Source organism: Lucilia sericata, unplaced genomic scaffold, assembly GCF_015586225.1.
Source record: "Lucilia sericata isolate MDLA Ls3-8-SP2 unplaced genomic scaffold, ASM1558622v1 Contig001065F_arrow, whole genome shotgun sequence".
NCBI classification, from domain to species: domain Eukaryota; kingdom Metazoa; phylum Arthropoda; class Insecta; order Diptera; family Calliphoridae; genus Lucilia; species Lucilia sericata.
Genome location: NW_023995042.1, coordinates 1 through 21,505, shown reverse-complemented (window position 1 = coordinate 21,505; position 21,505 = coordinate 1). Strand labels below are relative to the sequence as shown.

At 28.6% G+C, this 21,505-nt stretch overlaps 4 protein-coding genes and 1 long non-coding RNA gene across 13 annotated transcripts in view; 3 read left to right on the top strand and 2 right to left on the bottom strand.

The window, feature by feature from the left end:
• LOC119609837 overlaps positions 1–743 on the top strand; it is a 32,385-nt gene extending 31,642 nt beyond the window's left edge. The window contains exon 2 of the long non-coding RNA XR_005231957.1: positions 500–743. This is a non-coding gene — a long non-coding RNA (uncharacterized LOC119609837). The remainder of the gene's footprint in view (positions 1–499) is intronic.
• LOC119609831 (tudor and KH domain-containing protein homolog) overlaps positions 1–17,210 on the bottom strand; it is a 29,635-nt gene extending 12,425 nt beyond the window's left edge. Inside the window, exons 1-2 of one of the 8 annotated variants that reach the window (XM_037964801.1) lie at positions 16,952–17,171; positions 5,325–5,490 (exon numbers count right to left, since the gene is read on the bottom strand). The gene's annotated coding sequence lies outside the window, so the exon portion shown is untranslated. The other 7 variants (XM_037964798.1, XM_037964796.1, XM_037964802.1 and 4 more) reach the window with 7 other exon arrangements.
• An 890-nt stretch (positions 17,211–18,100) lies between these two features.
• Positions 18,101–19,381, top strand: LOC119609830 (ankyrin repeat domain-containing protein 6-like). The gene is given in 2 exon segments (XM_037964795.1): positions 18,101–19,005; positions 19,008–19,381. Coding segments are annotated over 2 exon segments (882 nt in total). The 5' UTR covers positions 18,101–18,422; the 3' UTR covers positions 19,307–19,381.
• Positions 19,382–19,928: 547 nt separating this feature from the next.
• LOC119609828 lies at positions 19,929–20,894 on the top strand. Of its 2 annotated transcripts, none has more exons than XM_037964793.1 (3): positions 19,929–20,062; positions 20,123–20,578; positions 20,654–20,894. In XM_037964793.1, the coding sequence occupies exons 1-3, from the start codon at positions 19,999–20,001 to the stop codon at positions 20,785–20,787; spliced, it is 654 nt and encodes a 217-aa protein (XP_037820721.1). In that variant the 5' UTR covers positions 19,929–19,998; the 3' UTR covers positions 20,788–20,894. The 2 variants fall into 2 exon arrangements, with proteins under 2 accessions (XP_037820721.1, XP_037820720.1); XM_037964792.1 differs by having other exon boundaries at positions 19,967–20,055; positions 20,107–20,578.
• Positions 20,817–21,492, bottom strand: LOC119609829 (ubiquitin carboxyl-terminal hydrolase). Its single transcript, XM_037964794.1, has 2 exons — positions 21,361–21,492; positions 20,817–21,251 (listed from the first exon to the last, which is right to left on the bottom strand). Exons 1-2 carry the CDS (start codon positions 21,388–21,390, stop codon positions 21,015–21,017), a joined length of 267 nt encoding a protein of 88 aa, XP_037820722.1. The 5' UTR covers positions 21,391–21,492; the 3' UTR covers positions 20,817–21,014.
• Between the last annotated feature and the right edge of the window lie 13 nt (positions 21,493–21,505).

The following is a 21,505-nucleotide window of genomic DNA, read 5'->3' as shown; positions in this document are numbered from 1 at the left end:
AAAAGTCGAAAAAATCGAAAAGTCGAAAAAAGTCGGAAAAAGTCGAAAAAAGTCAAAAAGTCGAAAAGTCGACTATTTATAAAATACTTAAAGTCGAAAAGTCTAAAATTCGACTTTTAATTAAATCAAAAAAGTCGAAAAGTTGAAAAATCGACTTTTCATAAAATGCAAAAAGTCGAGAAGTCGAAAAGTCGACTTTTAACTAAATGAAAAAAGTCGAAAAGTCGACTTTTCGTTTCAACTATAGAACCCTAATGATAATTAATGTTATGTTTATTTTTTCCATTTTTTCAGTGCAGCCAAACTTGCTGTGATGCTAATTTATTAACAGATACATTTTCAGTGTAGCTATTTTTAAAGAAAAATAAAAATCTTAGAATTTGTATACTATTAATATATTTTTTTTTGTTGAAAATAATTGTCAGTAATTTTAAAACAATATACTAATTCATATTTAATGAAACTTGTTTGTTTTTTTTTTTCTTGTTCTCTTTTTAAGATCATAAATCATCTGTGTGGATGCACTTGAAAAGGTTTTTAAATATGGCCAAATATAAATAAGTAGATTTTGCAACAAGTTGTAGAAAAGAAACACATTTTGTAAGAAATAATAAATTTCTTTTAAAACGAAATTACATCAAATATGCATAGACATCTAAATTTTGTATATTTGTGCGACGAAAAAAAAAAAAAAAATACGAGTAGAAGTCAAAATATAAAAAAAAAAAAATGAAATACACAAATTTTATATAGCGATGATGCCATCACTTCGAACTACAATATTTATTGTATATGAAACAGCAATAAAAGGTAAGCAATCATAAATAATTTATTCTAACTTTAAGAAAATTAACTAACTACGTAGAGTAAGCGTAAAATTTTGAGAATGGTTTTAAAACACAGAAACTGTCAAAAACTCGGTTATTACTTAAAATAAAAAAAAATAAAAAATTATTGTTTAATTTATTACAAAATTTTATAAATTTCTTTTCCTAAACTCTTCTTTAACAAAAATCCTTAAACTTTCGTCGAAACCCACCTGTATTTAATTTATACTACATATTTGTTTTAATATTTCAGCTTAAACTCTTAATAAATTGCGTGTTATTGATAACTTCAGTATTGTTTGTGTACTGAACCCTATCAATAATACATTTTATTTGATATGAATTATGTACTTCCCACTGAGCCCCCACCCATTAACAAAATTATCATTGAAATTGAACTTGAAACTTTGTAGGAAAATAAGAAATATTTCTAAAATGTGACTAGCAGTTTATTTTAACAAAAAATTCTTGTCCCCCTTCCTAAAAAAAATATAGATATTTTTTGTTAAAATTCCAATTGATGAAGGTCATGTACAGTATTATTAAATGAAATAGCATTTCTTACTAAAGAAAAATTAAAAATAAAATACTTTTTAAAAAAAGATTAAAAAAACCAAATACTGCTACAAAATTTTTTTTTAGATAAAGTTGAAGGTCTTATACAAATATATTAGAATTGTATAAAAAAACTTTTTGAATATATAAATGATTTTTAGGAAAGCCATAAACTTGTATAATTTTGATTATTTATAAACAAAAATCATTATTTACTTTTAGTTTGTTAATAATTTTTTCTTATATTTATTAATCATTATAATTGAAACACCGGGAGAAATATTTACTATTTCCTTTTAGTTAATTATGTTATAACTTTAATAATTTATTTTAAATTAATTTTTCTTTCGTCCAAATTATTTGCCAGTTTTAACTAAACTGTAAAATTTTATTTAATTAACTTCTAATAACTATGGAAATTTGTAATATGAGTTTTATTTGTGGTTTCATTTAGCTTTCTAAAATTTACACTATAATATTAAGAATATGTATTTGCGGTTAATCACATTATCGTTTGAAATATATGCAAATATATTAAAAGTATTTATTGATTATATTACTACAATTATAAATGTTGGTATTTCTATAAATTAAGTGATTTAATAATAATCTTTCAAAATCGAAACTAATATATTGCTTATACAGCGGATCCAAGGTATAAAGTTGCATTTACAAGCTTTTAACAAATTAAGGCCCGTTATTTCAACCTCCGGTTATCGTTTAATCGGTAGATATTCTGCCGATTAAAAATATTTTTGTATGAAAACTTGTCAATATATAGTTTCGATAATATATAACCAGACATTGAGAAAATGGTGATAAATGTAATATTTTTTAACATAAATCAACAACTTTTAATGAATTTTCGAAATTTCCGCTTTCAATTTTAATTTTCGGTAAAATCCCACCATAATGACGCTAGGTCAAAGGTCAAACTTTGAAACTTATAATAAACGTTTGCTTTTATATACAAATATGTGTTATAGAGAACCTTTTTAGAAATATGTTTATTAAAAATTGAAATCTATGTAGAAATTGTCTTAGAAATCTAAAAATGTTGATACAAGGTTAAAGGTCAAATTTTGAAAGTTATAGTAAAAGTTTGCTTCAATATACAAATATGAGTTACAGAGTACTTTTTTTTAAATTATGTTTATTAAAAAACTGAAATCCATGTAGAAATTGTATTAGAAATTTAACAATTTTGATGCAAGGTCAAGGGTCAAATTTTGAAAATTATAATAACCGGTTGCTTCAATATACAAATTTAACAACCATTTTTAAAATATGTTAAAAAACTGAAATCCTTGTAAAAATTGTCTTATTTTTTTAAAACCATACTGGTACTTATCTTCACATTATGATCATTGCAATCGTTGACAGTTACCTCAATATGAGTTCTAAATATTGCTAGAGTTAAAATTTTGAAATATTTTAAACAAATTCTAAAAAATTGTTTTTGTTTTGACTAAAATTTATTTTACAATAGATTGCTACTGATTTTCTTATTGGGATCATTCCGAATGGAATATATTTAAAATCAAACTCAGTCAGGATAATTATGATAATTTCAAAATATCGCTAGAGTTTAAATTTTGAAATATTAGAGCAATACTTATTTAGTTATATATATAAATACTGATCAGGATTATTTCTATTGGAATATGTTAAGAAAACATCAATATTGGTATAGAAATTACTTATAAGTTTGATCAACTTCTCAATAGGATAATTCTTAACATTCTTTATCTTCACACTCGTTATCGATCAAAATAGGGTTAAAACCAAAATCAGTGAAGAAATTGTCTTAGTTTTTGAAAACCATGCTAAAGATTATCGAATTCTTTACATAAATATTACTAAAACCAAAATTAGCGAATAAAATATTTACAAGTTTTTCGGACGAATTTAAATAAATTTATTTATATCGCCGCAAATTTATACTGATCTTCCCATTAGGATCACTACAACCGAAATTATGTTTAAATTTAAAATTTATTTTATCCACTGTTTCAATATCTCAAAGGGAACTGAATGTATGAAAATTACTCAATATTGGTAGTATAGGGTTATAACTTTTATGCAATTTTTGAAAATTTCAAATCGGCTCTATCCATTTTACACTGAAAAAAATCCTTGCCTAATATATACGAAAAATGTCGTACATTGTACGAATCATTCGTTGTTTCGCACCACGAAATTCTTTCGTAATATATACGAAATTGTACGAAATATTTTAGTATAATGCAAAATAATCTTGAAGAAATTAATTTACATAAATTGAAAACAGAGAATTTTAAATAAATATGGTAAAATTTACAAAATATTAATTTATGCAAACTTTTTTGTTCATTTTAAAATAATTTTTCTAATTTTAGTTAAAAATTATTCTCCACACGAATTTTTAAAATTTTTTATGAAAATAATTTGTGAATTATAATATACTTTTTTTTAAATTTTGTAAAAATGTTGTAGTTTTATTTAATGATAATATAATTAATATCATTATGTTTAATTTCGCTAAAATTTAAGAAAAAAATATTACGAAAGGTTTTCGTACTTTCGTAAAAATAGAAAAGGGTTTTATTAAAGAATATTTCGTATTATACAAGAAATTTTTGTAAATATTACGATAATATTACGAAAATAGAAGTTACGAAATTTTTTTTCGTAATGTTGAGCATGGATTTTTTTCAGTGTAGTATATAAAAGTACGTTGAAAAAGTTTAGCACTTTTTCTCGAGCGTTATAAAAGATTCCGCGGCAAATTAGTTAAAGATTTCGATATTTACTCCAAACATTTTAAATTTATTACTAAAAAATCGGATATTTTTGTTGTAAACAAAATAATCCAGGCCTAATACATACCAAAAAATGTCGTATATTGTACGAATCTTTCGTTGTTTCGCACCACGAAATTGTTTCGTAATATATACGAAATCTTATGAAATATTTTAGTATAATGCAAAATATTCTTAGAAAAATTAAATTACATAAATTATAAAATGTAAATTTTAAATAAATATGATAGAATTTACGAATAATTAATTTATGTAAATTTTATTTTTGTTCATTTTAAAATAATTTTTCTAATTTTAGTTAACAAATTATCATCAAGTTTTCCCTTTTTTATGAAAATAATTCGTGAATTATATTACACTTTTTCTTAAATTTTATAAAAAATGTTGTAGTTTTTTTTTTATGATAATGCAATTAATATCATTATGTTAAATTACGCTTAAATTTATGAAAAAGATTTTAAAAAAGGTTTTCGTACTATGGTAAAATTAGAAAAGCGTTTTATGAAATAATATTTCGTATTATATACGAAATTTTTGTAAATATTACGAAAAAAGTAGTTAAAATTTTGCATAGATTATTTTCAGTGTAGAAAAGAACTCAAAATTTTGATAAAGATATGTTTGTGAACAGTTTTAGAAAATCGATTTGCCGCGAAAGATTTTTACACCAAAATTACCTAAGAAATATGTTTTTTTTATTAGAACACTACTGGCCTAATTTTGGATCTAACTCTAATATACATATTTTATTTCCTTATTACATTTTAAGATGATCTAGCCATGTCCGTCCGCACGATATTATTCTATATTTAAAATATCGGTCAACGTCAAATTTTATGAAGATCGGTTCATAATTGACCAACTCTTCTTACAAAAAATCAGTTTGTCAATAAATCGTTCAAAAGTTAAAACAATAAAGAAATTTCATTTCATATATCAAATATGCCGATCTACTCTTAGGCCCGATATTTGAAAGTCCGTTTAACCTGTAGATATTAAGCCGGTTAAAAAAATAATTTTTGTTTCAAAACTGTCAATTTAACTTTATGATAAATTATAACCAGACATTTAGTGCAATTTAACATTTAACATGCTTTGTTTAAAAAAATTTAAATCACATTAACTTAATTAAGACTCTTACCAATTAATTGTTTAACTAATCCAAAAATTTCAGAGCGTATTTTCTTTTATTATAATTCCAAAGTGCGTGCACACATTTCGCTTTAATCTAGTGCAATAATTATTTCACTTTTCATTTAAAACAAGACACAGGGCACTATTGTTCAAATAAGAACATTAAGAAAACACTATAAACATAAAAGAAAACAAAAAAGACATGTTTTTATTTAAATTAAAAATAATAGCAGACTGTTTGGTTTGTACATTAGAAAATGGAAAAAAAAAACTATTTAAGCATGACGCGGAAATACTAATGAAAACCGAAAAATACAAATATTTCCAAACACAACTTGAAAGGAAAAACAGTTAAAAAACAACATTGAAAAAATAAATAAATAATTAAATACACATGGTTCTAAATACGATTAAAACGCACACGTAAAGCAAGCGAAAAACATTTGAAAAATAACGTTAAATAAATAAAATTACTTGAATGTTTATAAGCCGACCTTGATAATGAAATAAATGAAAAATGCCTTTTTTTGTGGCAAGAAAAACACACCAACCAAAACCGCACAATTTTGAAAAATTCGTAAATGAATAATATCAAATTAAATCACACAAAAGTGATTTGTATTTTTGGTTTATTTTCTTTTAATTTTTGCTGATTTTCACGAAACGCGTTATTTATTTTTTAAGAAAATTATATAAAAAGTAAAACCGTTTCGGAACGATGATTAATGAATGGCAAATATAACGTTTGATTACGTATATCCGTTTATCGAAAAATGTATTAAAAAAAACACTTAATATTCTTTTCGAATTTTTAATTATTTTCATACATTTATTATTATTTTTTTTTTGTAACAATCACATAAATTTTTTATAAAATTTTGTTTAAATTTTAATTTTTATTATTTTTTTCCCAATTTAAAATTTTCTCGTTTTTATAGCCATATATTTGTTGTCGTCGTGTCTACAATTAAATATTAACTGAACTCTTTTTGCTTGTTCTCTAAACTAAACTAACAAGTGTGTCTGTTGCATGTTAGGGTTCTCGTGTAAAGAAAATTTTGTTGTTGAGTGATATAATTTTAAAAATTAATATGAAGAATTTTAGATTCACATTTTTTCCTATTAGATTTTTTACACACTACCTTCTATTGGACCGAAATTAAATATTGAATAGTTCGCCTAACATGAAAGGTGGATTTCGGACTTGTAAACTTAGGAGATAGAATCCTATTCGTTCGTTGATAGGAGGTGACTACTGTTGAGATGGCAACTTCACCGATCATCAGCAATCAGTACTTGTGTACCATCTTGACTGGACATTTCCCCGAAGTTTTACTAACTTAACGATCATCCACTGAATAATAGACAAATACCAAGAGTTAAGCAGACTGTCGAGAGTTTTAACGTGAGCACCTGCCTTGACGGCCTTATCTCACGGTGGTCTTTTTCATCCACTGGGTAGACTTGAGAACGGTCTACCATCGCCCCCTTTTTCTTCAATGAAGAACTCAGGTGGCAATTGGCTTTGACCGTTCCATGCACAAGTACTTTGCTGGAGTACTTGAGCTATCTAATCTCTTGCCAAAGTAGTCACGTTGGGGAAAGACAGGTGTCATGAGCAAGCTCAATCTACCGCGACATAGTGTCGCCCAACCACACTACTATGGCTCTGTTGATTCGGCAACAGCGACGTAACCGGTGGACCGAAGCACGATCCATCAATAAGCCGTAGACATTGTTCTTACTCACAGTGACACGCTGTGGTAATTCTGATATGAACAGAGTTTACTCTGAACATATCTGGACAAGGAAGGAAAATTTAATGGTATCACTTGTATATGATACCTTTCATTCATCATCATTCAACCCAGCACACTTCTCATTTATCCGACACATTCATAAGAGAAAAACATACGACACACTCATTTAGATATACGTGTGGACGAGGCCCGCATACTTCTACATTCATCCCATATCATATACAATTGACACCAACCTATTTCCAACGCTTAGTCCGACAGTCACTCCTCTGTGAGGTATCTGTTGTTTTCGGCAACAGCACCGAACTTATCCCGAAATATTGACTATTATCATGCATCAGTCTTTTAACCGCAACTTACTCTCCCCGCGAATTTGGGTTTAAACCACAGCCACCACGTGGATCCCGAAGGAACCTCAACCAACTGACCAGCCAGGACATAGTCCTGCGGGTAACTGGCCACCCGTAGTACCAGATTATGCGATGCTCTGGTCTGACCTCTGGCAATCTATGCAAGGACTGTAACCAATTTTTCAGTCCCGGCCAGAGTGGAGGTATTGGCCACCTCTTTATACCCCGGGATTGCAATAACACCAAGGCGGAGGTCTCGCCAAGATAACATGCCCCCGGGGGGACCAAGAGTTAAGCAGACAATTGTCCGTAATTAGAACGGATAAGGTTGGACACACAACTGCTTCAGTTCGTTCTTCGACCTAGTCGCACTTGCATATATCGCCCCTTTAAGAAACATGCTCTTCCCATAAATTGGATTTCAACCTCAACCATTATGTGTACCCCGAAGGCACCCCACTTGTAGTCAGTACAGGATGGATTCTGCAATCCTTCCCGAACATCTTTTCTACTTTTAAAACTGTAGCGTGAGATTGGAATGAACCAACACCGCTCCATTAAACCATAAGGAACAAGCAGGTCAACATGTTAATGCCGGGCAAGCACTCTGCGTGTGTTTTTGCGTACATCTGCCTTAACGACATGATTTCAAGGTGGTATTTTCCAACCGTCAGATAGGGACGAACCAACTCCGCTCCTTTGAACCCTAAGGAATAAGGGCAACATGTCAACGCCGAATCATATACAAGTACTTTGCTCAAGTACTTGAGCTATCAAATATCGAGACGTGATCTTTTACCGAACTACGAATCTATCAAATAAGTCAAAGTTCTTTCTCGCAAATAACACTCTTTGTTATATCAGATATGAACAGAGCAATCCCTGAACATACCCTAACAAAGATGAAAATTACAATGATGATATCTATCACCATTTAACACAGCATACAATGGGGAGTATGTCCGACGTACATCCGACGCATTGAAACACTCGACTCAATCATACGGACATGTATTTATGTAGGTCTGGCGTGGTCTTTATAATGCTGATCCTCATTCTCAACATTTTGCCCCACAGTTACTACTCTGAAAGTATATTTCGAGGTCCATCAATCTTTAAAACTATCTGCTCTACCCAATCATAGCCATCATATGCAGCCCGAAAGGACCTTTCCAATAAACGGCACACGAAAAGTTCGAAACTTTGTCCTCTGTTCCAACGTTTCTCATGGTATCAGGTAATATAGGTTCCCTGGTTTGCGTCCAAGTCAAATGATTCCAAGGAATAGGATATAAAACTACAACAGTTACTCCTCTGAAGTATATCTTTTGTCCTTTCGACAATAGCTCAGAACTTATTCCGAAATGAAGATTAGAACATCCATCAATCTTAAAACTAAACTTCTCTACCCAATCCCAGCCACCATATGCATCCCGAAATGATCTCTCTAATAAACGCCACAAGATATAATTCAAAACTTTGCCCTCTGTTCCAACGCTTCTCATTGAATCAGATAATATAGTTTCCCTGGATTACCTCCGAGTCAAATTATTCAAAGGAATAGGAAATGAAACCACAGCAGTTACTCCTCTATTAGACAACAGCTCCGAACTTATCCCGAATTGAAGATTTCAATGTCCATCAATCTTTAAACCAATATTCTCCACCCAACCACAGCCACCATATACATATATGCATCCCGAAAGAATCTCTCCAATAAGCGACACAAAACAATGTCGCAAAGTTTGCTCTGTGTTCTACCGTTTGCCATGGTATCAGATAACATAGGTTCTTTAGTTTGACATCGAGTCAAATGAAAACTTCTGTTCAAAGGAAATGATTAGAGTCATTGTAATAACACCAAGATTAGGAAACATTCATTAAGGTAACACCCTTTATATGAACGAGTTTGACCCCATTATATGGGAAAACAACGGTCAAAAGTGAATTCTTTTCCCAAAAATCTTTTTCGGCGATTTCCCGAAAATTACTTTTCCGAACACTCTATTTTTCTCTCGTTATGTTTGTGCTCTGAGAATATACGAAATTGTATTTTTGTCGTATTTATTTTTTTTTTTTTTTGTTTTTTTTTTTTTTAACAAACAAGTTAGTCAATCAGTTAGTATGCATTATAGCATTTATTCAAGGTATTAAAATTTTAATATACTGAAGAAAAGAAAACCGGCTAGTATATTTGTTGTTTTTGTTTTTGTTTTATTTCTGACAACAAAAAAGAGAACGTACTTGTATTATTGGTTAGATGATAGATTGACAAATTCAACTATAACCACATGATTTGAATTAAATTTTCGTTGGATTTTAAAATTAAAAGAAAATTTTCTTTTATGTTATTTGAGTAATTGAATGTCTTAAAGAAAAAGTAGATTTGAAAAGTTGTTTTAAAAAATAAATAAAAATATTAATACAAATTTTATATACATATATATGTATGTATATAAATAAGGCAAAGTTCAAGATTTTCGTTTATGTTATACGTTGAAGTGTAGTATGTTTATTTATTTATTTACTTTTTTTTGTTGTTGTTTAAACATACTGTGTAAATTTATGGACCAAATACATATATAAAGCTTTTTTTGTTAAATCGAGCATTTAAAGGAATACATTTTTAGATTTTGTATTTTGAATTTGGTTTTTTGCTTTAAAGTGAAAATTGATCAAGCATAAAATTTGATGATAAAAATAGTTGTATAATATAGTAAGAATTTATTATTTAATTATAGTTTAATAAAACATTTTTCTATCAAATATCATTTAAATATAAATAATCTCAACTATTTTTTGCGGCATTTCAATAAGAAATACTTAAGTTTTATATAAATTAAGAATGAGCACTATTCGCATTTAGAAACCTTCCGAACTTCGCTCTTAAAAATCGTTCGAGTAAACCGTAAGGTTCTCGTGTAAAGAAATGTTTGTTGTTGAGTGATATACATAATTTTAAAAATACATATTTTCATTGATTTGAAGAATTCTAGATTCACACTTATTCCTATATTTCTTTTGAACATACTATTGGACCGAAATGGAATCTTGACTAACTCGTCCAACATGAAATGAAAACTTGAGACTATAGACTAGACTATAGACTAGACTATAGACTATACTATAGACTAGACTATAGACTATACTATAGACTAGACTATAGACTATACTATAGACTAGACTATGGACGAGACTATATACCAGATTATAGACTAGACTATAGACTATACTATAGACTAGACTATAGATTAGACTATAAATTAGACTATAGACTAGACTATAGACTATACTAAAGACTAGACTATAGACTAGACTATAGACTGGACTATAGACTAGACTATAGACAAGACTATAGACTAGACTATAGACTAGACTATAGACTAGACTATGGACGAGACTATATACCAGATTATAGACTAGACTATAGACTAGACTATAGACTAGACTATAGATTAGACTATAGACTAGACTATAGACTAGACTATAGACTAGACTATAGACTAGACTATAGACTAGACTATAGACTAGACCATAGACTAGACTATAGACTAGACCATAGACTACACTATAGACTAGACTATAGACTAGACTATAGACTAGATTATAGACTAGACTATAGACTATACTATAGACTAGACTATAGACTATACTATAGACTAGACTATAGACTAGACTATAGACTGGACTATAGAATAGACTATAGACAAGACTATAGACTAGACTATAGACTAGACTATAGACTAGACTATAGACTAGACTATAGACTAGACTATAGACTAGACTATAGACTAGACTATAGACTAGACTATAGACTAGACCATAGACTAGACTATAGACTAGACCATAGACTACACTATAGACAAGACTATAGACTAGACTATAGACTAGACTATAGACTAGACTATAGACTAGACTATAGACAAGACTATAGACTAGACTATAGACTAGACTATAGACTAGACTATAGACTAGACTATAGACTAGACTATAGACTAGACTATAGACTAGACTATAGACTAGACTATAGACTAGAATATAGACTAGACTATAGACTAGACTATAGACTAGACTATAGACTAGACTATAGACTAGACTAGACTACTAGACTAGACTAGACTAGACTAGACTATAGACTAGACTATAGACTAGACTATAGACTAGACTATAGACTAGACTATAGACTAGACTATAGACTAGACTATAGACTAGACTATAGACTAGACTATAGACTAGACTATAGACTAGACTATAGACTAGACTATAGACTAGACTATAGACTAGACTATAGACTAGACTATAGACTAGACTATAGACTAGACTATAGACTAGACTATAGACTAGACTATAGACTAGACTATAGACTAGACTATAGACTAGACTATAGACTAGACTATAGACTAGACTATAGACTAGACTATAGACTAGACTATAGACTAGACTATAGACTAGACTATAGACTAGACTATAGACTAGACTATAGACTAGACTATAGACTAGACTATAGACTAGACTATAGACTAGACTATAGACTAGACTATAGACTAGACTATAGACTAGACTATAGACTAGACTATAGACTAGACTATAGACTAGACTATAGACTAGACTATAGACTAGACTATAGACTAGACTATAGACTAGACTATAGACTAGACTAGACTAGACTAGACTAGACTATAGACTAGACCATAGACTACACTATAGACTAGACTATTTACTAGACTATAGACTAGACTATAGACTATACTATACACTAGACTATAGACTATACTATAGACTAGACTATAGACTATACTATAGACTAGACTATGGACGAGACTATATACCAGATTATAGACTAGACTATAGACTAAACTATAGACTAGACTATAGATTAGACTATAGATTAGACTATAGACTAGACTATAGACTATACTATAGACTATACTATAGACTATACTATAGACTAGACTATAGACTAGACTAAAGACTAGACTATAGACTAGACTATAGACTGGACTATAGACAAGACTATAGACTAGACTATAGACTAGACTATAGACTAGACTATAGACTAGACTATAGACTAGACTATAGACTAGACTATAGAATAGACTATAGACTAGACTATAGACTAGACCATAGACTAGACTATAGACTAGACTATAGACTAAACTATAGACTAGACTATAGACTAGACTATAGACTAGACTATAGACTAGACTATAGACTAGACTATAGACTAGACTATAGACTAGACTATAGACTAGACTATAGACTAGACTATAGACTAGACTATAGACTAGACTATAGACTAGACTATAGACTAGACTATAGACTATAGACTAGACTATAGACTAGACTATAGACTAGACTATAGACTAGACTATAGACTAGACTATAGACTAGACTATAGACTAGACTATAGACTAGACTATAGACTAGACTATAGACTAGACTATAGACTAGACTATAGACTAGACTATAGACTAGACTATAGATTAGACTATATTCTATAGTCCATTATATAGTCTATTCTACAGACTGGACTATTGACTAGACTAGAATACATACTAGACTATAGTCTAAACTACATTAAATATTTTTTTACAAAACTTATGATGAAAAAAGTAAAATATTTGAAATTTTTTAATTTCGAAAAAACCAAGAAAATTGTCACGGGTAGTTCGCTGCATAAAAACCCTAATTGTGGCTGATATTTACAAACAAGATAAGAATAGATTCTTTTAAATTTATTCCAAAAAATAATTCTTAATAATCTTTTAATGGGAAATACATATTTACATACATGTTTTTTACTTTAATTTGTTTACATATCATTAATTTATTCTCTCTCTGAAAATATAAAAAAATAAAACTCATGACGAAATAATTTGCGGCTTATTGGAGAATATGTATAAAATACTTTTATTGTTTTTGTTTTTTGCCAGTAGATCACTAGACTTCATTCACTTTTAATTGTATGTTATTTTGTTTATTTTTTTTATGTAGTAGTTTGCAATTTGTTGTTTATTATGTCATTTAACTATATTTAGAGAAGTCTTAATAACGAATTCATACATTGTTGTCTCCTTCATTTTTTATAGTTTTTTTTTTTTTTTTTGTTTATTTTCATTTCTTATACAAATTATTTCGAATTCTCAGCTTAGCAATAAAAAACCAAAACAATTAAAATCTTGTTGGTTTAACGGTTACTGGTTGGGGCTTTTTAAAGCTCTATATCCAATAGTATCTGTAGTTTAAATACAATATTTTGCTTATTTTTTAGCATGTTCAATTATTTTCTTTTTGAGAGCTTGAGAAGGCAAGTTAGCAATCCCCATGATTTCAGCAAACAATGTTATCTGATGATATTTGTTGTGATCGATCAAAACATCAATTGCAATTTTTTATGCAATAGAAAATTCAAATCAAAATTAATCTCTTAAAGCAAAGACAACTAACTTTATTAGAGATAGCTGCTTTTACAAAGATCTCTATTCAAAACAGCTTATTTTAGATTTACTCTAAATTTAAAATTATTTTAAATAAATTTTGCTTTAATTTCCATTTTTTTTAAACTATAAAACTAAAGATAACCTTCTTTGTTTCTATACTATTCATTTAATTTAAATGTAGACTAGTAGGTTGTTTGCTTGGGTTTATTAATACCACAACAATTAGCTTTTAAAAATTATAAATACATACATGTTTTATGTTAATTTAAAGATAATAAATTTCTATGTGTATTTAATGTTTGTTACTTTCAACAATTATTAGAGAAAAAAGAAATTTTACTGCAGCTAATGTATCGAGAAAAAAAGTGCAATTTAAAACAACTTTCATTTGTTGAAAAACACAAATTTTCTTTTCACAAATTTCGCATTGTTGGCGGTTTTGTGAGTCAAATAATTTATTTAGTTTTGTTTGTGTTTTTTGTTGTTTTGCAAAATGTATATATATATTTTTTTTTTTTTTTTTTGATACACATGTACGTATTTGAAAATCAAAGTTGAAAAAATGTTTTCTTTTTCCTCTGGCACTAAATCAACTAAAAAAATATTGTTTTTGTGTGACGACCGACCAACCAAACATATTCTAGATTAAAAAACTAAAAATATTTTTCGTTCTTTTTTAAGAACTAAAAAAACAAAATATTAAAATAAATTATGTTAATGATTGCTTTGCTAAAAAAAATAGAAAATTAATTTTAAAAATTTAAAAAAACAATTGTATTATATAAAAGAAAAGAATTTGAGAATCTATTTATATTTATATATCTATCTATCCATCTATCTATCTATCTATATCTATCTATCTATCTATCTATCTATCTATCTATCTATCTATCTATCTATCTATCTATCTATCTATTATCTATCTATCTATCTATCTATCTATCTATCTATCTATCTATCTATCTATCTATCTATCTATCTATCTATCTATCTATCTATCTATCTATCTCTATCTATCTATCTATCTACCATCTATCTATCTATCTATCTATATCTATCTATCTATCTATCTATCTATCTATATCTATCTATCTATCTACATCTATCTATCTATCTATCTATCTATCTATCTATCTATATCTATCTATCTATCTATCTATCTATCTATCTATCTATCTATCTATCTATCTATCTATCTATCTATATCTATATATATTTCTATCTATATCTATCTATCTATCTATCTATCTATCTATCTATCTATCTATCTATCTATCTATCTATCTATCTATCTATCTCATCTATCTATCTATCTATCTATCTATCTATAATCTATCAATCAATCAATGTATCATGTATCTATCTATCTATCTATCTATCTATCTATCTATCTATCTATCTATCTATCTATCTATCTATCTATCTATCTATAAATCTATCAATCTATCAATCTATCAATCTATAATCTATCTATCTATATATCTATATATCTATCTATCTATCTATCTATCTATCTATCTATCTATCTATCTATCTATCTATCTATCTCTCTATCTATCTATCTATCTATCTATATATCTATCTATCTATCATCTATCTATCTATCTATCTATCTATCTATCTATCTATCTATCTATCTATCTATCTATCTATCTAAATCTATCTATCTATCTATCTACTACATCTATCTATCTAGCTATCTATCTATCATATCTATCTATTATTCATCTATCTATCTACATCTAGCATCTATCTAGCTATCTATCGAGGCTAGCAGCGATCTATCTATCGACGATCATCAGCTATCTAGCTAGCATCTATCAACCATCATCTATCGATCGAGCTACATCCAGCGACAGCCAGCGATCTAGCTATCGAGCTACATTAGCTATCTATCTATCCATCATCCATCCCATCTATCTATCTATCTATCTATCTATCTATCTATCGATCTATTCCATCTATATCCAGTAATGTTAATATGCAGACATAAACGATAACAAACGATAGGAAGTGAAAACCTTTGTTCAGCAACGCGGACCGGTTCCTAAAAAGTTTTTCAATATTAAATATTTACCTATGTAAAATTATCTTTCCATTTTAACCCACTTATCTATAAAAAATGTTATAATTAAAAATCATTTGATAAGATATGAAATTATTAGTGGCATGGTATATGGTACACTTAAATATTGATAGATATTTAATTATATTTCAAGCTAATTATTAAAATACATATGTGCGTAAATATAAATTGTGAAGTTATAAAGTAGTAAAAACAATAAAGCTATTATTTAAGTGTAAAATAACGAATGAAATTGTAGGGATTCATAGCAAAATAGTAAAGGCGGACAGACGGTTAATAGGAAATAATATTTTTCCACCTAAAGATGCAATACAATAAAACATAGGGTCAACTAAATACATACACTAAAAACTGGATTTATAAACTGTGTAGGTACATTAAGGTAGGTAGTTTTTCTTTCTTACTAAAAAAGTTCAATTTTGCATATTTTTAACATACAAGACAGTTTTGTAATATTAACTCGATGGACTCGATTAAATAATTTTCCCCGAAGAATAAAATAGAAACCCTAAATTCTACTGTAAGTTAGCTTTCAACTGATAATATGTATGTATAAATTAAATTTATTTATCACTTCATTATACCGCGTCTATGAGTCCAAAGTTAATCCTTACATGAAATCGCATAAAACTTAAGATTTTACATGCAATTTCATATGCCGGCTTAAATAAAATGAAACCCCTGAAGACAGACTTCTTTTAAGGGCCCATCTAATGAACACATTATCCCTTCTCATCTTACCATAAAACGCATTTGTTACTTTAATACAGTTAAAAGCAAAAATTATAAATAACTTTAAACTTGTTTGTTCAAAATCTTCTTTTGGTTTCTTGCACAAACAGCTGCCAGACAACTACTCCCATTTCAAGTTTTAAATAACAACAACAGCAACAACAAATAGCACAGCACTATCATATACAACTCCCTCTTGTCCCATCAACAGATGAAGCCCTTCCAAAATAAAGATTATGCCGTCATCTTTAACCATTAAAACTTACCTATAATAATATTTTTCTTGAGAAGTTATTTAACTTTATTTAAAACAATTTTTTAATTTATTTTTATTTTAGGAAACACTTTTTTATAATTATTTTCATTAGGAATTTTATGTTTTATTATTTATAATTAAATATATTTATTTAACACTTAACATCACACAGATATAACATAGAAGTACATGTAGTTACGGACAAAAAGGTTAATTTGCAAAAAAGCTTAAGAAGTATCTGACAATAAATGTATGAGGAGCAAAAAATTAAAAAAAAACGTGCAGAAGCAATGTGTAAAACAAGTGTCAAACAATGTTTTTGGTGGTAATTTGTTTAGAAAGAAGATATGAAAAGGAAAATGATTAAGTTTTGCACTGCTTTATCATTTAGAAAATCAGAGTTGTCAAATGTTTAACTTTGCAGCTAATTTAACAAATAAATACATATATAAAGATAGATAGATATATAGATAGATAGATAGATAGATAGATAGATAGATAGATAGATAGATAGATAGATAGATAGATAGATAGATAGATAGATAGATAGATAGATAGATAGATAGATAGATAGATAGATAGATAGATAGATAGATAGATAGATAGATAGATAGATAGATAGATAGATAGATAGATAGATAGATAGATAGATAGATAGATAGATAGATAGATAGATAGATAGATAGATAGATAGATAGATAGGTAGATAGATATATAGATAGATAGATAGATAGATAGATAGATAGATAGATAGATAGATAGATAGATAGATAGATAGATAGATAGATAGATAGATAGATAGATAGATAGATAGATAGATAGATAGATAGATAGATAGATAGATAGATAGATAGATAGATAGATAGATAGATAGACAGATATATAGATAGATAGATAGATAGATAGATAGATAGATAGATAGATAGATAGATAGATAGATAGATAGATAGATAGATAGACATTTAAAAGAACTGAGCAACTACAACTTTTGAATCTTTAAAATTAAATAAAACTACAATTATTTCAACTCTGTTTTTAATAAGAAAACCTGTATTATCTTTAAACACTGCCTTACCGCTCTTTAAACCTGGTTTACAAATTTAATATAATTGGGGCCGCTGGCGACTAGCAACAAAGTACATATGATTTATTTTCTACATTCAACTAAACAAATGTAAAGATCTTTTTAATGTGGCACATCAGAAAAATGTTTTTCTTTAATTTCTTCTTTAAGAATTTAATGAAAAAAGATGAAAATACATATTTTATAATAATTTCACAAAATACAGAATAAGTTAAACGTAAACCCATTGACGACAGTAGTTGTGGTCACAATTGTAATTACAAGCTGGTCTTTAATGAAGGTGTAACCTGGTCTGTGTGAACCAAAAAATGTTGTATACTATTTCTAAAAGTCAAGTAAGAAGGAATGTAATATTTTCAAAGTATTATTGGTGTCAACCAATTTCTGGGTGAATAAAATGGATTACATTTTACCTAATTCCACACAAGAAGTTCCCACTGAAACACGTACAACATTACATGATGCCGCTGCGAAGGGTGATGATAATAATTTAATCAAACTATTGAAAAGCAATAAATCATGGCTTTGGAAAGAACCCAAATATGGTAATACGCCGCTACATGAAGCAGCAGCCAAAGGCTATAGTCGTTGTCTTATTATACTGTGTGACGTCATTGATCATATACAAATTAAAACAAAAATCGATTTAAAGAATAACGATGGTTTCTCGGCTCTACATTTGGCCGCCCAAAATGGACACAATCAATGCTGTCGTGAGCTGCTGAAACGTTCAGCCAGTCCCAATATCTGTAATAATTATGGTGATACTCCGCTGCATACAGCCTGTCGTTATGGTCATGCTGGGGTATTGAGAATTCTACTTTCGGCCTTTTCTAATCCCAATATACAAAATAATAATGGTGATACTCCTTTACATATTGCCTGTGCTATGGGTAAACGCAAGCTTTCAAAGATATTGTTGCAAGCCTATTCAAATTTACAAATTAAGAATTTTCAAAACGAAACTCCCTTCGATATAGCTAAAGAAAGAATCATCATGATATTCTTCATATTTTGCAGTCTTCCAAGTTGTTACACTTAAAGGAAAACGTTGATAAATGTAAAATGAATTTATTTTCCAACGATTTAATGTTTTCACCCTATGGCTGTCATTTGTTACCCGAAACCCGTTCAATATTTCTAACTTATGTGGAACATTTGCCGAAATTATCATTGAGAACCGGAGAGCAGTATTATTTTGATTTGGCGGGTAATTTACAAAAAGGACCGAAATGTATAACGAACAAGTGCTATTGTAAACCATTAATAAAACATGATTAGTTTTAAGAATATAAAAATTTCTAAAATTTTTTTATTTATATTAAGGTGATTTTAAGTAAAATTGAAAATTTTTAAAATAATTGAAAAAGTGTTTTTGCATTTAAAAATTTTTGGGAAATTAGAAAAGTACCTACAAGGTGTGGAATATTGTGTGTCTAATCTGTACCATTGACATTTTTCGGTTTTCAAATTTCAACATAACCTTTCTGTCTAAATAAGGACCGATTCGAACAAAAGCTTTTTAGGAATAGCAAATTTATCGAGAATTTTATATAAATGGAATAATTTTGTAAAAATTTTTAAAAGATTTGTAAGAAAATTGAGATTTTACTATTAAAAAAATTATCTAAAAATAGAGAATTTAGGAGAAAAAAGGGAATTTGTAGAAAATTTTGTAGAATTTTTAGAAAAATAAAGATTTTTTTCGAAAATTTTCTTAAAAGTTAATTTAAAATTTTTTTATAAATTTTCTATGAAATGGGAGAATTTTGAAATTTTTCTATAAATCGAAATTTTTTTAGAAATTTTCTATAAATAGAAAAATTTTCGAAAATGTTCTTTATTTATATCATTTCTTTAAACTGTTTGTTTTTTACGACACACCCTGTTTTAACATGACACATGTTTTTCTTTTTTTTAATTTTTGTTTCCCTCCTGAAATTCTAAACAAATTCTATTTATCTACAAAAATAATGGTTTCTACTCCCACAAAAACTCAAGATTCAACAATTTCACCCACCTTAACGCCAGTAAGATGTAATTTTTTTACGAAATTTTAATTTTAACAAGAAAATATTAAGAAATTTTCCTTAAAAGTTCTTGACAGTCCAAAAGGTAAAAACTCTTCTGCCAGCGACTCCAATGTTGCCGCTTGCAAAGCTCGCTTGGAGGTAATTGTTAAAACTATCGAAGACAACTTCAATAAATGGCAATTGGCCGAGAAGCGTGGTTTAGCTTTGTGCACTTCGATAGAGGCAATTAAGACAAAAGCTCTGGAGAAATTGAATACAAATGAGAATAGTTCAAAGGTGACTAGTTATCCACATGAGCTTAAGCTTTATTGTGATAAATTGGCAATAATTGCATCAATATTTGAGGATATTACTAGTAATGCCCGGGAGTCATTGAGGCAATTGAAGGCTTTAAGTAAATTGCCGGGAAGTTGTAATGAAATATTCTATCGTTCTTGGGATTTGAATAATTTTATTGAATTCTTAACAGAGCTGTTGGAGAGATATGAAAAAGAGTCTAAAGTTAAAATACATGTTTCTGGTAAGAAATTTAATATAAGATTGGAAATATATTTTCTATTAGAGACAAAATCCAATTTTTATTTAAATTTTACAGAACACCTACCACACTGCACCACACGATCCGATTTAATACGTTCTTCTACCGCCTGGGAATATCCCCAACATATTGATTCCTATGTCCACTTAATGTTTCTTTTTTTCAAAGAAGAAATTAATCTTAAGAAATAACTGCATTAACACAATAAAACACATTCGTATTAAAGTTTATAGTTTATTTTAAAAAAAGAATACATTTAAATTCAGACCAAAAGTTTAATTAAAGCATAAAAAGGCATTTAAGCGTTTGTTTTAAAGAGATTCTCAAAATCTCTATATATAAACATATAAAAAAGTTATAAAAAATGCATTAAAAGCAACACATATAATGGGGATTTTTGTAGTTATGCAAATCCTTTTTAGTTTTGATTGGCAGCCAATGCCATGACAGTAAAACGTAGCTCTTCTGGATCACGAGCCATAAATTCTTTGCAAACACGTGCAGCATCTTGGACAAAGGATTCGTCGGTAGTTTCACCATGTTTAATGGGGAACGATTTGCGTCCGTCCAACTCATAGAGAGTACCATCGACATTGACTAGAGCAATGAAATGATGATAGACTTTTTCATCGGGATTGGCAGCAGTTTGTCCTTCCTGAAAGACACATTTTATGTTAAAAAAAATATTCAATAAAAAAACGTTCGAACATATAAGATATTTTTCTATAAAAAACTGTTAAAAGTTTTCAAAATTATTTCCATACCTGAGCCAAAGCCTGGTGATCCTCCGTCATAGCAGCATCATTTTCCAAAGACTTGCCACGCTCTTCGGGCGATAGATCTTTTGCGGTTTCCAAAAATTTCTTCAAAGCACCATCATTCAAAGTAATGCTAAGATAACAAAAACAA